The sequence below is a fragment of the Brachyistius frenatus genome, unplaced genomic scaffold (genome assembly GCF_029030835.1).
Source record: "Brachyistius frenatus isolate BFR_SWC_R1_liver_20210118 unplaced genomic scaffold, ASM2903083v1 Contig_34, whole genome shotgun sequence".
In the NCBI taxonomy this organism is placed as follows: Eukaryota; Metazoa; Chordata; class Actinopteri; family Embiotocidae; genus Brachyistius; species Brachyistius frenatus.
In genome coordinates, this window is record NW_027210633.1 from 1195022 (window position 1) to 1214796 (window position 19775).

At 41.7% G+C, this 19775-nt stretch overlaps 1 protein-coding gene across 7 annotated transcripts in view; it reads right to left on the reverse strand.

Annotated features, from left to right (window-relative positions):
• Positions 1-10064: 10064 nt before the first annotated feature.
• acaca (acetyl-CoA carboxylase alpha) overlaps positions 10065-19775 on the reverse strand; it is a 39850-nt gene continuing 30139 nt past the window's right edge. For all 7 annotated transcript variants that reach the window (XM_069700556.1, XM_069700554.1, XM_069700551.1 and 4 more), the window contains 11 exons: positions 19084-19227; positions 18855-18975; positions 17017-17113; positions 16781-16877; positions 16530-16665; positions 16274-16451; positions 16073-16185; positions 14589-14743; positions 13638-13808; positions 11919-12055; positions 10065-11773 (listed from right to left, as the gene is read on the reverse strand). In XM_069700556.1, coding sequence (XP_069556657.1) covers positions 11647-11773; positions 11919-12055; positions 13638-13808; positions 14589-14743; positions 16073-16185; positions 16274-16451; positions 16530-16665; positions 16781-16877; positions 17017-17113; positions 18855-18975; positions 19084-19227 — 1476 coding nt within the window. In that variant the 3' untranslated portion in view covers positions 10065-11646. The remainder of the gene's footprint in view (positions 11774-11918; positions 12056-13637; positions 13809-14588; positions 14744-16072; positions 16186-16273; positions 16452-16529; positions 16666-16780; positions 16878-17016; positions 17114-18854; positions 18976-19083; positions 19228-19775) is intronic.

The following is a 19775-nucleotide window of genomic DNA, read 5'->3' on the forward strand; positions in this document are numbered from 1 at the left end:
ATCACCTGAGGGGATCCTTTAAGGAACAAATATGTATTTACAATACGCAGTTTCACAGTGTTGTAAGTTATAGTCATAAACATCCTCCTGTGGAATCTTTAAATAATTGGACAATTACTAATCTATAATTATTAAGAATAATATTCAACTGATAAGAGACAATAACTTGATAGCATTTCTATTAATTTACTTAAAATGATGCAAAAACTTACATTCCTAAATGTCTTAAACTGATTGTGAAAAGCTATTGATTTTCCCTAATTTAGTTCAGCATTGAGTATTTACTATTTTCAGACTCGTAAATGAGGAGATTTACATGAAATTCCATTGAGACATTTGCAGGATTTGTATTTGCTGCTGTAGCATCAATACAACTCGAACTGCTCAGATCTAGGAGACATTTAGACCTAAATTTGTACCAGTCACAGTTTGTTTTCTGTTCTCCTTATCCAAATCAATATATGGTAATGTTCAACAAGCAAAGGGTCATTTCAGAGACAATTTGTTTCACTGGAAAGTGATCAGTGCATATGACACATTGGTGCGTGTTTTTGCAACTGTGTTTCAATATTATGCAAAGGGATAGTCTAATCCATCTAATTGTCCGTGCAGTTATTAACAATAAGATTTTGTGAGATGTTAAGTGAGGCATCTCTAAGCAAGGCCAATGACAGGGTGATGATTTTTGAGTCAAGGAACAGTGAGAGCAGCATAAAGGGGGACAGAACGAATGCTGAATATCGAAATACTGAGCAGTGAAGCATGAGACTGAAGGAGCAGATTAGTGGAGCTGATTGGGGGGAGGGGTAGAAGAGACAAGGAGGGTCACAAACCATAAACTGCGGGAAAACATGGATGTGGATGTGGATTTCCAATTCATCTTCTGGTGGTATGTTTTTAAGATTCAGTTTAGGTTTGCCATCTTATCAGTTTGGTTTCAAAATTTCAAATTTGGTGAGGGAGGCAAGCGTGGAAAAGAAAGCTGGAAGTTGTAAAAGCAAGCTGCAGCTATGATGGAGAAGATCCCTCTTTAAATCTAATGAATTAACCAAAATCAACAGAGGGAGGTTTGCCTCTTTGATGCTTCACTGAATTTGACTGTAAAAGATTTACTTCCTTTCATTTCCCAGATAGTCCAGGAGCCAACTTCTGATCTGGAGTCAATCCTAGGATGAGTAATGGGTAATGTATGGAATATGACATAACTTGGTGTGTATATTGTTATACCAGATAGGCGTTACAGTAGTTCACGGGGAAAGAGAGGACCCACAGGCACAGCAGCAATAGATGGAGCTTTTCACAAATTAAAGTCTTACTGACAAGGTCAAGAAGAGCATACAGAGCATAAGAAAAACACAGTTGGTCAGGGCTAAGTGCAAAAAGGCACTATGGGGTCCATAGATAATCACGAGTGGGGAAACACACAAGCTCAGGAAGTGAAGTAAACCAACACCCGGGGATAGCGTGATTAAAATGTTAAGCAGGAAATACAATAAACCTAAAGGCAGAACTTTCCATACGGAGGACAGAACTTACAGCTGCTTTTAACTGAAGCAGATAAGATAGCGAGATAAAATCCTGAAGTAACTTTCGCTACTTATTAAGACTTTACATACAAAAATGTTGAAGCAACTTGGCATGGTTAGTGTTTTTATTTTTACCACACTTATGGTCGTTAGATGAAATGCAATAAATTTGAGTTCTGTTCGGTATTTCATTTTTGTTGCCAGCTGCTGGTCAGTGTGATGAATATCCTGACGTGTTACTTCTACTTGTCGACATAATTCAGTTAAAGTTGCATCATCATCATCATTATCAACAACATCAGGTGTGGTAAAGGGATCGTCATAAGGGTATTGGAATGGTGATTATGCAGTAACATTAAATGTATCACTTAAATTATCCCCGATAAAAAAATTGCAATTAAAGTTTCAAGTATGATAAATGTGTAAATACCAAACTCTTAATTTTGTGGATTAACTAAAGCCTACAATGTTTAGACATCCCCTTCTCTGTAGGCGATAATGTTATGCTGCTAATGTAATCCCTGTTTATCTCAACAAAACGCTTTGATGAAGAGAGAGATTTGCAAGTTAAACACAAGGCCAGCAAATCAATTTAAATCTAGCTGACAGCGATAAAGGCAACAGTTGGATATACCATGAAAAATAAAGGTTACTGATCCTCTGAGGAGTGATTTGTACACCACAGAACTAATTTAACTGCTTTCAAAGGCGTGGATCCTGAAATACTGGACAATCAATCCTAAATCACACTTTCCAAAACTGCTGTGCAAGAAATCTGAGTTGTTTTTTACATATTGTACGTGATTAACGCCAAAGTTTTCAAAGAAATAAAAGGTAAAAAAAACAAAAAAACATTTTAGACAGTTGAGGGTCTTTGCTGATCCCCACTCATGGATAGACGGTCACTTTGAGCAATATTGGTGAACACTGGCACTTGAGATGGGTTAAATGCCTGCATCTTATTGGTCTTTACAAAACAAAACACTGTTCTAAGAGACTGTATCATGATATAACGTTGGCAACCATCTCAATTACACACAACAAAGTATTGCAATTAAATATCATAAATGTCCCATTTTCGTAGGTTGTCTAAACATCTACAAACTGAGAGGAGACAAGAACAATAGGACAAATATTATAACCGAGTAGCACTTTATTCTAATTTGGAGGTAGATCCTTTTTACTCTCTAATCTAAATTTTATTTGAACTTCGATTGGGCCTTTTCCGTCGTTGCTGTTTCCTTTTAGTCGCTGCTCCAATTCTCTAATTTGACTCTTTCTTCACTTTTTGCTCCAGGCTTGGTAGTCCACTTTCTGCATGAAAATCATTCACACATACAATTTTATAATCAATGCCCACAGTAATAGGATTCCTCTGGCCATGGGCAATTAATACAGCCCCCCCCCCCCGTACCCCTCTTCCCCACCACCCCTCCGCCCCCACCCCCCCTCCTTGTACTGATCTCAAAGCTACGAGACATTGGCTTCTCCTCATTTACATATTTATTGCATTGGACTCAAATCTGGCGAGTGATTGATGTGGAGCCTGCCTCCTGAATTTTTAGCGGCCCATTATTATGAAAGACATGGAAGGGGGCTGCGGTACGTCAGTGTACTTTTGATTAAAGTTGAAGAGGACAGAATCACGAGTGTTCCCCACCTACTTTCTTTTCCTAAGGTGCCTGATCTGTGAGGCCAATAGCCGAGAAGATTTCAGCACTTTACAGTAAATCATTCACACAAAAAACAAGGCCAATTGGCTTGTTAAGATTTGAATCAGTGTTGCTGTTCATTTTTAGCGCAAGTAACGACTATTAAATTCATTTCCATTTAACATATTTTTTAGTCACTTTGGGCTATTTGGAAAGCGTTTTTAATTTGGACTCGTATTTATTTTTGTATAATTTTTACTTGATGAGAAAGTGATGTCCCACTATTGTGACATACATTGAGAGACAGCTGCCGGTGTTGCTTAGAATAACAACAAGATAACATGGTTGTAAGCATGAAATCAACAATCTATGACCTTGCTTTTCATCAAAGGGCTTCACATAGATAACAAAAGGAATCCAAAAAAAAAAAAAGATCACATGCAATGTAATCTTCTAAGACGCCATGCCAATTTTGTGGCACCGAGAGATATTTGGTCCCCAGCTGGTTTTACACAAACCATCCATTTCCACATGGAGTTCCTTCAGGTAGTAGGAACACTGAGACAAAGACGTGACACGCAGAAGGTTGATGTTTCTCTCATTTGCATTCAGGCGTGTAATGTTCCAGGACTGAAAAAGATCTGCTCCGCAAAATGTACGTGTGCATGTGTGTGTGTAATGGGGTGCACGAGCAGGGTGGAGGTGAGGGTAAAAGGGGAGGGGGAAGGGGGGGGGTCCATCGGCTGTGGTCCATGCCATCTCTGCTTTGTACTCTGATGATCTTTTCCTTTGTGCCACCGCAACAGGAACACCTAGTTTTGATCAAGTGTTTGATAAAGTGTAGTGGATGAAAGCTGCGTTCTTCTGTGCCTGTTTTTCGCTCGAAGCAGCAGGTTTGAAATCCCTAAATGAAGGAAACACATTTACTCCAGCAGCTGAATCTAAATTCATATGAGCTTCATTAGCTGCACATTCACCTGAAATGTAATCCTTCTTGCAGCCAAAGTGATCCAATGTCACAACATTTGCAGGTTTTGCAACGCTATAAAGACAACAGCAACGCTAAAGCAATACTTATATCTGCCATGTAAATTGTCACTTCACCGAGAGTGTTCTTCCTTTACTTCCTCCGGAATCCTTCTGGGTACGCGACTGATTCTCAAACTTTTAAGCTATTTTATCAGTCTGATTTAGCTGTTCTAAACCAATGCTGTTACATGGCACCACTATGAGCTATGTTGTGAAGCCCAGTGATTTCCCTGGTTGGCTGCCTTTGTCCTTCAGACACAGAGGACACTGTGTCACAAATCCATCCATTTCACAGGAACTACAAGAAGCAGTAAACCAACAGTTCCTTGTGGAGTTGGCTTTCCACGCCCCACTGATATGTCCGTCATATACACATTTCATTGTGGCGCGCCTCCAGAAACAGGCCACTGCTGGACTCGTGTTTGCATTCAGCTAAACTCCTGTTAACTGTTGTGAGCACCAAAACTCATAATGAGTAGTGAGCATGCGTGTATAGTAGACTGGGTGTTGTTCAGTGTTCGTTAAGTTTTCTCTTAAAGCCGTCAATCAATCAGTACTTACGTAAGATAAAGTGATGAGCTCACAGGAACATAAATAAGATCCGTTGATGTATTACATTGTGGTTTACGTCAAGTGTCTGCTGGCTGTGAAAATGATAGAAAACCAAAGAAAAGAAAACCAGCCCAGACAGATTACGACCGGCACAAATAGATAAAGTTCCTCTGTTTCAACTTATACAAGTCTCATGTTAAAACACCCTATTTCACTCTGATCAAGGTCATTTTTAGTAACATCTGTAAATTGTAGCATCTATCTAATTGTCAGCACTGTCCAGTAATTGTATTCACTGTGCAATCCTAAATTATACAGTAATAACAACAAAAAAAGCATATTATGGAATAAGAATAGCGAGGTAGATAGTTAAGTTATTATCCATTGTACAATGGTTATATACATAGTATATAATCCTTGTTTTAATTAGTATAAAATACAATACATATATTTATAATAAATTTAGTTCTTAAATCATTCACAAGGAACTGCGAAAGGTACTTTGATGGTACTAAAAATGACCAAAATTATGGAAAAAAACCTGTTTCCATCTTTCGGTTGCCGGGCCAGTGAAATATATATGGGGGGGGGGGGGGACTCTGACCTGCTTGTTAAGTGGGCCAATGGGTAAAAATGTTACACTGAACACTGAGATCTTGAATATCTGTTGCAATTTTTATGGCGATCTGTTCAACAGCTGTAAAGATATTTCACAAATGTCAGCAGCGCTAAAGGAGAAGTCAAGGGGATCAACAAAGTCAGACGAGTCCCTCCCTCTAGAGACCATAAATGTCTGCACAACGTTCATTTGGCCAAAGTGAGAGACCGACAGGCCGACCTTACTGTCCACAGAGCCACGTTTCAGTGACGTGTTGCTGACCTGGCCTTGCCTACTCGCCCGGCGTGCCACGTGGACCTGCCACCGCTCCTATCATTTCCATACCAGCCAATGACATACACTGATAATTGCGATGTATGACCACAGGTGTGGCACCTTGGCTGCTGACCTTTCCACAATCCCATACTGGGCAACCTTCACCATCTCTCGCCACCCCTCCCCTTTATCCACCAGCCTCATTCTGGTGGGGGTGTGTGTGTGTGTGTGTGGGGGGGGGGGGCGCACCTTCCCCCTCCTCCCTTCTCCTCCGCCCCGCCTCCTCCTCATCCTCATCCTGCCTCTAGTAGTTGGTTCGATGTGCGCGCCTCGCCACACTCCAGTGGCTCCATGAATTTTAATGTTGGAATGGAGGGAGGAGGAGGCGGAGGGGAGGGGAGGGGAGAGGAGGGAAGGGAAGGGAGGGAGCTGCACGGTACAGGGAGCAGCTTCACCTGGTCTGCATTGCACAGCTATAAGGGGCTTTGTGCATATTAAGCTTCATACTGGATAAGCTATGTTTCTCTTGTTTTAATATCTGTGACAAATATTGTCATGAGCAGGAGTATTATGGGACAGATCACAAGCTAGCATTTTGTGTAAGCAGCTACAAGTGTAATATGTATTCCCTTTTTGAAGACAGACACAAAACATGTATGTCAAGTGAGATCAAGAAGATTAAAATGTTTTGCTAGTGATGGGCTCTAGAGTTCACACCCGTGTCTTCTGCCTGCTCGTGAATTAGTCCTCGACTCTGCCATCCGCATATTAAGCCAACATTTACACACGTTACGGTTCACAAGAAGGCGGAAGATCCAAATGCACAAAATTGAGGCAGTAAGTAAAGCAAAGCGAGCGTGACTCACAAAAAAAAAAAAAAAAAAAAAAAAAAAAAAAGACCAGTTCACAGAAAATAAGACCGTTCAATCAAAACATAGGATGCAGGCTGGAGCACAATCCAAAAGATAGTCTGTGACTGAAAACACAGATTGGAAATTCCAACAAGTTTCAACGTAACGATCTGCCAACAGGGAGGTAACCGGGCTGGACTATGCAGGTATATACACAACTCACGGTGGAGGGTACAGAAGCTAACTAATACGTGACAAGGGCAGGAAGCACAGCACACATGGACACTGAAGGTGCAGGATTCCAAAAATACAACAGGATATCGAAAAAGAAAGTCCGAACATCGTGTGAAGATTCAGGCAGAATTCAAATGCTTACATTATGTGGTGATGATCACTGCCTGCTGTAATCTTTGACCCCTGCTGCTGACTGACAGGCTGCCTTCCTACCTCCTGGCTAAGTACAACTCAGCATTAAAAATACAATAAATCGCTCATTTCAATGTCTGATCTATACATGAAAATTGCTTTTCAGAAAATCACTTTGCACCCCATTATATAAACCTATCAGACATCGTAACTCATGAAGGCCTGAAATAGATGGGGCAAATCCCACTAAAGAGCATCACCAACATAAAAAACGAATTCAAACAAAGTCATTAGCGTGTCAACAATGTTTTACTTCCTATTACAAGGTTGAGCTGCACTCGAGCTGGACTGGGATTCATGTATATTTGATCAAACTGTATATATTGCATATATACATGGCAGCGTTGTTCTGGGTACTAAATTTAATGTCTGCTCCTACTTTTGCTTCAACGTGTGACGTCAGCTGCCTGTAATGAACAGGCAAATCAAGTGTTATCCTCAGCCCAAATACATTTAATTAACGCAGAGTCTCTGTGTACCAATTATAACAATTACTTTATCAATTTATTCTTGAGATGTATGCGCTTTCATAAAGTGCTGTGAACAGAATTTGTTCCAAAGTTTTATAAAAAATGTGTTTCAACTCGGGAAATTTCAGAAATATTAAGCAGGCTTCATACTGGAGGAATATCGGGCTGATTTTGGGCGCAATATTGGCCTCTCCCATCAAACGTGGAAGCGCTTCAGAGTTGATGCTGGTCTGAACTAATTATCTGCTCTGCAGTGCGAAGGGTTTACTGACATAATCTTAATGTTAACGACAGAACATAAGCTGCTCCGCAGCAGTATAAAAGAAACGCCTACTCACCAATCAGTTCTCGTGGAAAAAGGCATCACTAATCGTAGAAGATCCCGTGGAGCTCAGTGCGTCGACACACAGGGTGTCTGTGGAGAGAAATAGTTTTTCAGAGACCGGCAGACATCTCTGGCTTTTCCTGACAATGTCTACACGAGATCTAGATTCCATATCGTGGTGCTTTTGCACACCAATATCGCCCTACAACAGAGACAGATTTCAGCACTTAAGTCTTGTACTTGTTGAACTTATAATATGAAAGCCTGGGTGCTCCTTTGAATTACGTTTGTATATTCATTTTCTTATTGCTCCCCAGTCTGTTTGACACAGCCAGGGCTGCACCTGAAACAAAAAGCTTAAAATGGTTATACACTCCATGAGAGTACATCTAATCAACACACACACACACACACACACACACACACACACACACACACACACACACACACACACACACACACACACACACACACACACACACACACACACACACACACACACAACAATCGGTTAAAATCTGTTATAAGGTCTGTGATCGCCCACATTTTTAATACACACAATATAAGATTTGAAAATCCTCTCGAGTGCACCAGGCGAGTTAAATGCAAATATGTTTGTAGGTCAATGTATACTACATAAAATTGCACTTTAAAATAGATATTTGATATAATAATAAAACCATTATTATGAAAAAAGTGGTACTCTTTCAAGAAATGTACTGCAAGTATACTCACATTTAACACCCTTCATACCATACAATAGGTATGGAAATATATATGCTATTTTCTGTTGGGACAGTGTATTGTTTAATTGATTAAGGATTGGAGATTAAAGATATGGCATTCTGCATATACCTTGTGGTAGGAGAGGCTTTTGACCCTGAGGTAATCTACTTCCATCCCAGACTGGCGGGGGAAAAAAAAAAAAACTACCAGTTACTCATAAAACACATCTGAAAAGCATCTCAGTGCGACTGGGCTGCTATGCATTTCCAGAGTGGTTGAAAATATAAAAAGGCAGGCGGGCAGGCGGGCAGGTGGAGATGAGATGAGCTCTTCAAAATCCTCTGCCTGGAAAGAGGGCTAACAGCTGGGGCCTGGCACTCCCTCTGTGTCGGTCTTCTCTTTGTCACGGGCAAAAGACTCTTGTTTTCAGGCAGTAATCAGACAGCCCTGGGGTTCTGTAAAGACCCTGTTCTCTTTTCCTCTCAACTGTTGCATACACCCTGCTAATTGGAATCCTGCAACTGGGTCACAGGCATTGTCTCTCAAGTGCTGTCAAGACATTGAGACGCGTGAATGTGGAATTACGGTTGCCTCAGATGCATGATTGAGTCTCCCCTCTGCGCTATCTTAATGCCTCCATTTCAGTCTCATCACAGACACTGATTTTCTCCCTTTTTTCCCATTAATATTTCTTGCCGTTCCCTTCTTCGTGTTTTTTTTGTGTTTTTTTTTGTCACAGCTCTGCCTGAAACCAGCAGTCACTGCGACTTGGCAGTTGGAACATGAAAAGAAATAACTATTTTGTTCCTTAATATATTAAACGTCGGTATTTCTTTTGACCAAGACAGGGAGAACACAGCCTTTCAAGACTGTTAATATGACTAAATGTATCTTATTAGAAATCAGAAAATTTGGTCCACATTGTTAGCTAAAGAAGGAACATTATGTACTTCCCTGCAAGTTTCACGAACCGATCAACTTCCCTTCACTCCAGTGGTTGAAGAAGAACCTGATCCTGCAGTTTGTCAGTGATTAAAAGCAGAATTAGCCAGCAAAGCATGCCACCACAAATGAGCAAAACCCTCTGGGAGACCAGAGAGACCAAGCAAAGGCACATTTCCAATTATACTGCCAAATGACTCATTTTCTTATTGGGCCTTCTATAATTGTGGTGGGTATTGGGTGCATGCAACTCAATTTGTCTTACATATTTGTTGGTAGGATGGTAATAGAGTTGACAGCCAAGGGGATGATATGAAAGAATGAGACAAAAGAAAGAAAAAAAAAAGAAGAAGAAAAAAAAGGACGAGATAGATCCCTCAATATTTGTTTGATCTGCTTCATCCTCCTTAATACTGTTGAAGTTTTAAAGCCAGAAATAAAATACCACTGTAATCATCTGTGGATTGAGGAATGGGAAGACTATCATTTTCAAGTAATCAGAAAATGTCTCTCCCGAGTAATAGACTTTGTTCAGACTACTGAAATTAATGAGGCTTCCTGTGATGTGATTATCTATCCCCAGGATCATCAATATATAAAATAATTGACAAATTAAATTAGTGCAAATTCTTGGAAACTTTTACTTTTGGTGAACACAAATAGAGATTTCGAAGTATTTGTACAAACACACTTTAAAGTTAAGTTGAGTGAACTTTATTAAATTTGCAGACACATTTAGAGCTCATCATTCTTCCCCATCTTCGTACAGGTAACAACCAATTACTTATAAAGCAACTGGACACCATGTCAACACGGGCACATGAAAGGCACAGCACTGGACATGAAGCCATTTCACATTGGTTTGTCAGGAGAGCAAACAACACGAGGATCTCAAGGGCTCAATTCAACCATGTGATGCTGGTTTGCTATCATTACGTACTCTTCTGTTAAGGATATAGTTTCCATTATCCACCTTGTCCATTGGTAACAAATGCGAGTCAAGTGTGATTCAAACACTTTCCAAAATGAATATGAAAAATAAGTAACATTTCATACATGACATACAAACTTTAAATAGAACAGCTTCTGTGGATTACCAGTCAAATTAGACACCACGTGTAACATGTAAGTCAAATGAACAGTAGCCTTTGTTTTTTCACAGTCATTTATGATTTTAACTATCTAAATGTTGTAAATTCAACTAGTCTGTGTTTCTTTGGTTAAAAAAAAAAAAAACAGCTGGGGAAAATAACCAAAGGGAGAAAATAGTATCTTTCCAAACAAGCAGACTGTTATTTACAGTTTAGTACTTTGTAAATTCTCATTTAAACTCTTATCAACTCTGTGTGCGTTACTGCGTGTATCCCTTTGTGAGTGTATGCATGTTTGTGTACTAGACGCAGTGGTGAAAACTGTGCAGGTTTGATTCTGGCTGCACTAAAGTGTCTCTAAAGCAGCATGTACCGTGATGGTGAGAACAGAAGGGGACAGCTGTGGTTTTGTTGTGAGGCGAGCTGCCCGTGGCTCACTACAGGCTAACTGTGAAAACAGTCGGAGACTAAAAGGAACCTCGTCCCTGCTCCCTGCTGGGATCCCCTGTCTAAATCTGTTTCAGCGTTCCCCGTCTTTGTTAAGTAACCAAGTGCTCCTTTACTGAAGAGTGTAAAAAAAAAAAAAAAACCACAATTCTCGCCAAGTCCCCCGGCGATGTGTTGTCATTGTCGTAGCTGGTCATCAAAACACTTGCAAATCTTGACAAGCATATGTCACAAACCAAGGTGTGTTCTAACAAGACAACAGCACGTTTAACTTAGTGCTGCGCACACTCCACTTCAAAAGGATGGAGGCCACTGATTATCATGGCAGCAGAAACATCCTCTTGAGCCAACTGTGTAAACTCCAAACATTATCAAATGTTAATCACTAGACATTTCTATATTGTCTTTTTTTGTTTGTTTTTTTGTTAATTGCACTTTAATACAAAATACATGGATTTTTCTTAAGACGCAAGCAAACATTTAAGACAGTTTACAAAATGTTGTAACTTATGTCAGTCATCTAAACACGGTGAGAATCATTGCCAACGATTCATCAGTAACCTGGCAGCTGCCCAGGGCCATCACGTTGGCTCCTCCAGCCTCAGTTCGCAGCAGATCTGGCTGAAAGCAGGATCCTCTGGCTGCTCGTGGCCGGTGCCGTGCTTCAGCCAGACAGGGAGGGAAGGAGGAAGGGAGGGAGGGAGGGAGGGAGGAGGGAGGGAGGAGAGGCTCCTGCTAGGAGGAGGCTGACGTCTCCATAGTGGACAGGATACGCACCACCTCGGTTCTCTGTGTAGGTGAGATGTGCTGGGTCATGTGCACAATGGAATCCATGGCAACCTCTGGATTGGCTTGAACAAGGCTGGAGACACAAAAGAAAGACATGTGCTTGTCAGGTGGGGCGGGTGGAGGTAAAGAAAATGAGGTAGTTAATTCGAGCGGCCGACAGTAAGTCTGCGCTGCAGAACTCGTCACCACGTTGAAGCTGCATTGTTGAGAAGGATCACCTGCGGATCTGCTTGAGGATGTGATCTCGGCGGATGTACTTGATGTTCTCGTCGATGACCGACCTCGCGCCCTCTTCTTCAGCCAGCTGCCGCTCCAGCCATCCCACCACGTCTTCGTTGTTGTCCCACAGATAGGCCTGCATAACACAGGGAGGGTTCAAGGACAGAAGATTCATCATTTTGAGCAAGTATTTATGGATAAATAAATCACTCCTTTTCTCATGGTTTTAGTGTAAAAATATGTCACAGGGGATTTTTGTTTTTGTTTTTATAAGTCCCAGGGATGCCGACAAACAAATAAAATACATAAACCATCATGAATCATCCAATAAAAATCAACAACAACAACAAAAGAGATGGACAGGCACAAAGTGGTGCTTGATGTCTTGTTGACCGGACCTGATAGGGAAATTAGTATTCATGAGTGCTGGCATTTTTGATCCCAAACAAAGCCAGGCTGGAGGGCTTAGCACAGATTTGGGGGGTAGAGGGGGGTTTAATGGGCTCTCGCCTTTTTATGAACAGTCCTGCTCGAGGTCCGCAAGAACATTTAATGCCCTTATTAATCATTTTTAATCTGTTTGCTTTTAATTAAGAAACAGCGTGTTGCTCTCCTATCTGCACGTGCCAGGGCTGTGATTAATTGTGGCTTAAGACAGCCAGTCCTGATTGGGGTAATGTATTAGCTAACAAGGAGGCCACTTCTGAAGAGATCTGAAACAGCGAGCCGGCTCCCCCTCACCCCCGCCGGCTGGTCCTCTGAGCCCGACACCGGGCCAGGAAGGAACCACGTTTATGTATCTCTGAGAGTTGTTCATTAAGTACCAGTTTTTCTGTATTTAATCATGATGATTTAATTTGAATGCTTACTACTTCTTTATCTGCTACACCTAGTGGACAGCAATGGGAGTGTCAGAAGTCAAATAGAGTACTCTGTAATTATTCCCAGGGCTCTGCATCACACATTGCCCTGGAACAACAACAACAACAACAACAACAAATATTGGTTTTTGAGAACACATACTTGTAAGACCTCACAGAAGTACTCATCAAAATAGCCGGGCTATATTATGAGTTTGGACATGAGTAGACGGAATATAAAAATAAATGATCAGAAATGACGAGTGTGATATAAATTGAAGTTCAATGAACTGACAAATATTTCCCAGACGTCTGTGTCTCTGTGAGGAGATGATGAAAAAATAAACTACAGGACGGACACTGTTGTTCTACAGTTTTTGTCCACTTTCAGCCTTTTGGATGTTATAATCCAAAATACTGTATTTTGGATCATATTTACAACTTAACAGACTTGGCCACTTCAGCTGTGTTTGGGAAGACTAAAACGGCCCTGATCAACTTGTCATAGAGTTGTTGAGTATCTTAACTGACATTGGGTAAAGCAAAAAATGACATTGTTTGTTTTATTTCTGAAACATACTGTACGTTTAAAATATAAGCAAGATAAATAAATAGTAAGACAATAACAATATAATAACAGAATGGGAATTTCATCATAATCCTTGTCATATGCGAGTGTGGCTTTAACATGTTCACTCTTAAGTCAACATTTGGTTTATATGCTGCCAAATTCCATGAGATATTAATTATGGTTCTCTATATTATGACACTTTCCACACTGTAATTGAACTATGTGGAAACTGAATATTGTCAGAGTATAGAAAAAAAAACCCTCAAAAAAGGTGCAGTGACTTTTACCTTAACAGCCCCCTCGGCCTCCACAAACCAGCGGCGCAGCATCGCCTGGATCTGACCGTCTGTCAGCTCGGTGTTGGCCACATGGATCTTCCTCTTAACCGTGTCCTCCAGCAGCAGGCGACGCAGACGCCAGTAGAAGAACTGACGGGACGTCGGCCAATCCAGGATATCCTGAGGAAGAAGAAGGACAAGCAGCTACGTTTAGAAAGCGCAAGTATCTCCTACATGAGAATTTGAGGCGGACCGTGGATCAACTTATTACTGGGATGTGGCACTTTAGCAGAAATGTCTGTAGTGTTCATAAGGCTTGATTTGAAATTCAGCTGCTCATTTCATAATCCCTGGACATCTAAGTGCGGATGCAAAAAAACCCTCAGAATACCGTCAGTTATGACACAAATCACCCACAATTTAAAGGGCTAATTCAGCCCTAATGAAAAGTCTGGTTGAAAAACATGTGCACTACAGAAAAATGTTATTGTCTAAATTAAGTGAACACAGTGAACTGAAGGATGCACACTGTGGCAGATTTCCCAGCTGCTATACTTGAGGTGACCATGGAGACAAGTGCAGTTAGTAATCAGTGTGTAAAAAATAAAAAAACAGCCTGACTGCAGGTTGACTGACTGACTCCATCTGTGAAACACCCTTCTGGCCATGTGAGCAGAGTGTGTGTATGTGTGTTTGTATGTGAAAGATGGGACTGTGGAGGCACGGAATGAGATGGGGCCCGCCCGAGGCTGCTCTGTAGTTGCTAAGGTGATTGACCGGGGTCATCAGAAGATAATTATGAGGACGAGTCTTGCAGCCTGGTGAGACCAAACATTATTCACTGGGCAGGTGCGGCAGCAGCCAGACTGATATTCCCCTGTGGGCTTTTTTTCAGGTTATTCACATACTGCACATTCGTATTGAAGCAATACATGAACGCGAGATAGCTTTAGTCCTCACCGTGATGACGCCCTTCTCTTGCATGCGACCGGGGGTGTCATGGAGGTCTGCAAACTGCACGGCCACCTGGTGGTAGATTGGCAGCAGAAACTCCTCGCGTTCCTTCAGCTTGGTCTCCAGCTCTTTTCGATCAGGGGGGCTCAGCTCGGGGGTTCCTGTTGGGAGTTTCAAAATAACGCCATAAAAAACATATTGCTATAAAACTGACGGCCATACGGGTGCAGGTTTTGATTACAAATGGTAAAAGGTCTACACTTGTATAGCGCTTTATCACCTTATGGTCTCAAAGCGCTTTTACAGTTTTCCATTCACACACTAATGACTGAGCTGCCATGCAGGGTGCTCGCCATCAGGGGTGCATTCACACACCGGGAGCAACTTAGGGTTCAGTGTCTTGCTCAAGGACGCTTGGGCATGTGGACAGGAGGAGCCGGGGATTGAGCCACCAACCTTCCGATTAGTGCGCAACCCACTCTACCGTCTGAGCCACATCATCCCCTACAAGAAATAGCAAGAAATAGTACTTAAAGATAAGAGATAAAAGGAAACACAATAGAGATCAGGAGTGAAAGCCAACAATTCTGTCCACACATGGTAGTCCTGTGTTGCTCTTTCCTTGTATGAGGTGCTATCAAAAGGTTTTGATACCGTTTGATACACAAACAAAGCGCAGCTCAGGGATGTGCATTGAGCAGAGGGAAGCAATACCTTTCACGAGTAGATATTCCAAGTTATTGCTTGATCATCATCAGCATCTGTGTTACGCACATTTTAGTGAGCAATGGTACATAAAGAATTTAGAAGTTCAACATTAAGTTGTGCAGAGAGCACACGTCAAATTTTGTGTTAAACTTGAAATCAGCAACACGGACCATTGAAATGCTTTAGAGAGCCGACAGCAATGAAGCACTCAGCCAGCTGAAGTGTTTTGAGTGGCACTCCCTTTTCAAGAAGGGTAGAACTTCACTGTCCAAAGCTTATTCACAAAAATTCGTACTTTCCCCTGCTCCATGCACTTTACTGTGCTGTGCTGCGTTCGCGCACCACAGGAACTTTTGATTGCACCTCGTATTCCCATCACCATTCCTTCAGCTTCTACATGAGAATGCAGCTGAAAATTAACACCTGCTCAGTGCATTTTGTTTTGGAGCTCCCCCGAAGCCTTCGCTGCTGTCACTAAAGACTGATTTCCATTTCACCAGTTTGCCCACAGCACAGAGCCAATGCAGCATTGGACCAAAGGAAAATCAATAGTCTAGTGCAGGAGAAACAGGAGAACTGGTGATTGATCTGGACAGGCTGTGATTGACACCTCTCCCGGGGGAGTGCGCTGAAGATGACACAATCAACACCAAATAAAGAAGGACAGCGAATGCACACATGCTCCCACTTGACATATTGCTCCTCGCTTAAATGAGGACAAGGCCGAGGAGGACAAAGACACTCGTAAAGAGCTATCATTAGAATTGACGTGCTGGACTGACCCAATTTTTCGGCCAAGCCCATGTAGATGGGATCTATTCTTCTCATGGTCTTCACCAGGTCCTTCTTCCTAAACTTGATCTCCACGGTTCCTTCAGGCTCCAACACTCCACCTCTGCAGGCAAGAAGGATTTAAGTGAGCAAAGGTGATTTTATGTATGAAAAAACAGATAACGGATCTTTCCCTTTTCTGTCAAACTCACCGGCTGTCCTTGTCGGCGTACATCTCCATGTGGCGGGGGTTGATGGTGGGATCTATAACCACCCAGGAGCCTCCTCTCAGCTCAGCCTGCGGGGGAATATAAACCAGCACTGGCTGCTTGTACTCCCTCAGCCCGTCCACTATGTAGGCCCCAAATTTCAACACCTGGTCGTACATATCTGAAAAAGGACAAATCCATATGAGATAAAGCGAGGGCTCAATCTCATATTGACTGACTGCTTACGGAGCAGAAGTACCTTTCATTCCTCCAGAAAAGCCCCTCCAGTTGGAAAACACCATGAGAGGTAAGCCCTCTCGATTCAGGTCCTTAATGGCCTGCGCTGTTTTGAAGGCAGAATCTGGGAACCACACCTGTCCTGCCTGCTGGATGATCTAAATACACAAATCAGAAAATCAGCTTCAGTACCAACAGGAGGTGCCTGTAAATATCTTAAAACTTGTGTTGCTGTTCACACTTGAATATATATCGATATTGAGCGACCCTTACCTTTGCCTCAGAATCTAAATTGGCTGGATCAGCTGGGATTGACAGCTCCACTGACCTGGTTTCCACAGCAACCACTCCAGTAGGTATCCCACCCAGTCTGTAATGAGAGGTCGTTCAACATTGACGTCTACAGAATACCTTCACTGCATTCTCGAAAGCCAAGATGTTTATCTATTGCATAACGGATCATTTTTGGTTCATATGTCTTCCGGTTTAGTGTTTTACGTGGAGCTCACCTGGCTCTGCCCACCACCACACTCTGAGCCCACGGCTGCATGATCTCCATGAAAGAGCCGTGGTCGAAGAAACCATTCTGCCAAGAACCCTTCGGAGCTTTAAACAAGGAGAGGGCAGCAGAGTAAACAGAGTGTAGAAAGGTAAAAAGGAGTGAAAGCATTTATTTTCTCTTCCCATGCTATTTTTGAAACCCTTGCCTTTCTTCTCTATGCAGTCTGATCTTGTGTGTGTGTGTGTGTGTGTGTGTGTGTGTGTGTTTTTTCTTCAGAATCTGTTATCTTGGCAACAACCGTGATGGATGACTGTAGAAGCCGGCTTGCTCAGCTCTTTTTCTGCCTGCACACCCTGACAAACATGGCCAGCCTGCGAGGTTACCATTCAATTAAGCCTCGCCACTCATCACTACCAGAGCCGTACGCTGACTGGCCTCCCACGCGGTACCCCGATCTCCTCGCCATCCTTAGCTGTAATTACACTGATGTGGAACCTGCTCAGTCCTGACCTGCAGTGTAAAACACACTGCAACAACTTTGGTGCTGATCTTGCCTTTAGCAGCAAAACGTTAGGCTTCACTGTTTCTTTCTGAGTGTCTAATAGCCTCTTTCTTGTAATGAATTAGTTCAACCTTTAACTCTTTGGGATATCAGGCTGTAATAATAAATCGTTATATTTACTTGTGATGCCACAAAACAATGAGCGTGTGACTTTTTACAACTGCTGATAAAGCCTTATTGCTGATTAGCGGAGGAAAAGTGAAAGTGTATAAATTATTTTAATAGTCAAAGCTTAGATGCTATTTAAAGTAATAGGAGGGGTTGTTTTTCTTTTTAACACAGGTCAGATTTAGAGAGAAAAGCTTTGATGTAGGGCTGCAAATAAGAGTACTACAACATCAATAGCATTAAAGCTATAGTGTGGAATTTTTACATATAAATGAATGTCCATTAGATTCAAGCCCTTACTAAACAAATTCACACAAAGCTGATAAAACGTATCACTGCCAGATTAATTGGTCTGTATTTTACAGCATACAGTTTTTAAAAAAAATCTGGTGTCTGGTGAGACATTCCCGTGCTTCACATTGGGCATCCTCTATGGGCAAAGGAGGTGCACCAAAGACTTCTGCCAGCCAACTTCCTGCTTAGCTCAATGCTAACTTGAATTGGGATAAAAATAATTCAAACATGCTCCTGTAGACTTTCCAGATATTATCAGACCAAATGGAGTAAGCTACGGGAGAAGCCTATGATGCAAGCACATGTCGACAGTGCTTTTGTAATAACACTGACGGGCAGACGGACGTTCCACACTGCAGGTTTAATAATTAGTGGAATGATTATTGGTCATTAATACGGGATATTTATTCTATAAAATGTAAAAAATGGTAAACATACCAGTTATAGTTTCCCAGATCCCAATTGTACATCTCAAAAATAACTTTTTTTCTTCACCCAACAATCAAAACTGAAAAGGCACTGAAATTAAAGTAATGTGAGAAATCTTTAAATATGAGAAGCTCAAGCTGAAATCATTTTTTGGGGGGCTTAATGCATAACATTTGTTTTCTCTTGACTAACCAACCAATTCTGCAATATTTAATTGTGAGAGAAATCTGACTCATCACTGAGCTAATTTAGATGTTTTAGGTTTTGTTACACGGGATCCAAGAAGCTGATCAAATAATTACAAATATCGTCGCCACACTTAATATCTGAAGATCTGTCATTACAGAACTACCAGGCAATCACCAGAACTATAAGTCCCCTACATCATTGTGTGCCTGAACTATATTTTCTACACCATGCGGTATGTAAATACGTAATCACTCAGCACTCACTCTGACTGGGACGTCCCGCTAACATCCAGCGAGGGTCATAAGGAGCCTTGGTCGGCATAAACTCTATCAAACGATCAATGGGATCCTTGGCATGAAGGATGGGCACTGGACTAGATTTACACTGAAGAAAAGAAAAGTCATTATTCTATAGTCACAAATGCCACAGACAATAACTATAAATAATTTTTCACACTGATGCAACATTTTATTCCAAATAGCTAAATGTTACCATGGGCATGTAGGACAGCCACTGCAGAAGAGCGAAGACTCCCTCAAAGTCATCGCAAACAGTGCAGTGGGTCACGCCGTTGTTGTGCATGATCTGAATTCCACCGAGCTGATTGTTGGATGTGTACACTTCTCTGCCCAGCACCTAACGAAGGAAAACCACAAAGGAGTGGATATTATGTTAGGAAAAAGGTAAAAGTAATATTTTTCTCTGTTGACTCCCAGACTGTCCCATTTGAATCTGGATTTTATACCATCAGGGTTTTCCTTTGGTTTCTGGAGGGCGTAGGTGCAGTGGTAGCGGTGGGGGGGGGGGGGGGTGGTGGGCAGTTACTGCACTTAAAAACTACGCATTTACAGGTAATTTTGGATTATTTTCATTATAATATTCATCTAAAAATGCACTGTCTGCCGTAAAAATAATAATCATCAAATATTGGTAAAACAAAGCTAGTAGTGAAGCTTGAGTGGCAAAGGTGATGTGAAAAAAACAGGTGTGCTGCACAGAAGTGTTATAATGGTAGAGAAAACCCTGGACCGTGAAGGTAAACAATTCTTTTGAGGGTACATCTTACGGAGTAGTGTGTTCTCTTGCAACCCACTGATATAAACTGGAGCAGCAGTTTACAGGTCAATCTAATTGAGTGTTGATTCACCCTTTAAAAACCGCCTCCCTCTGGTCTCGAAGTGAGA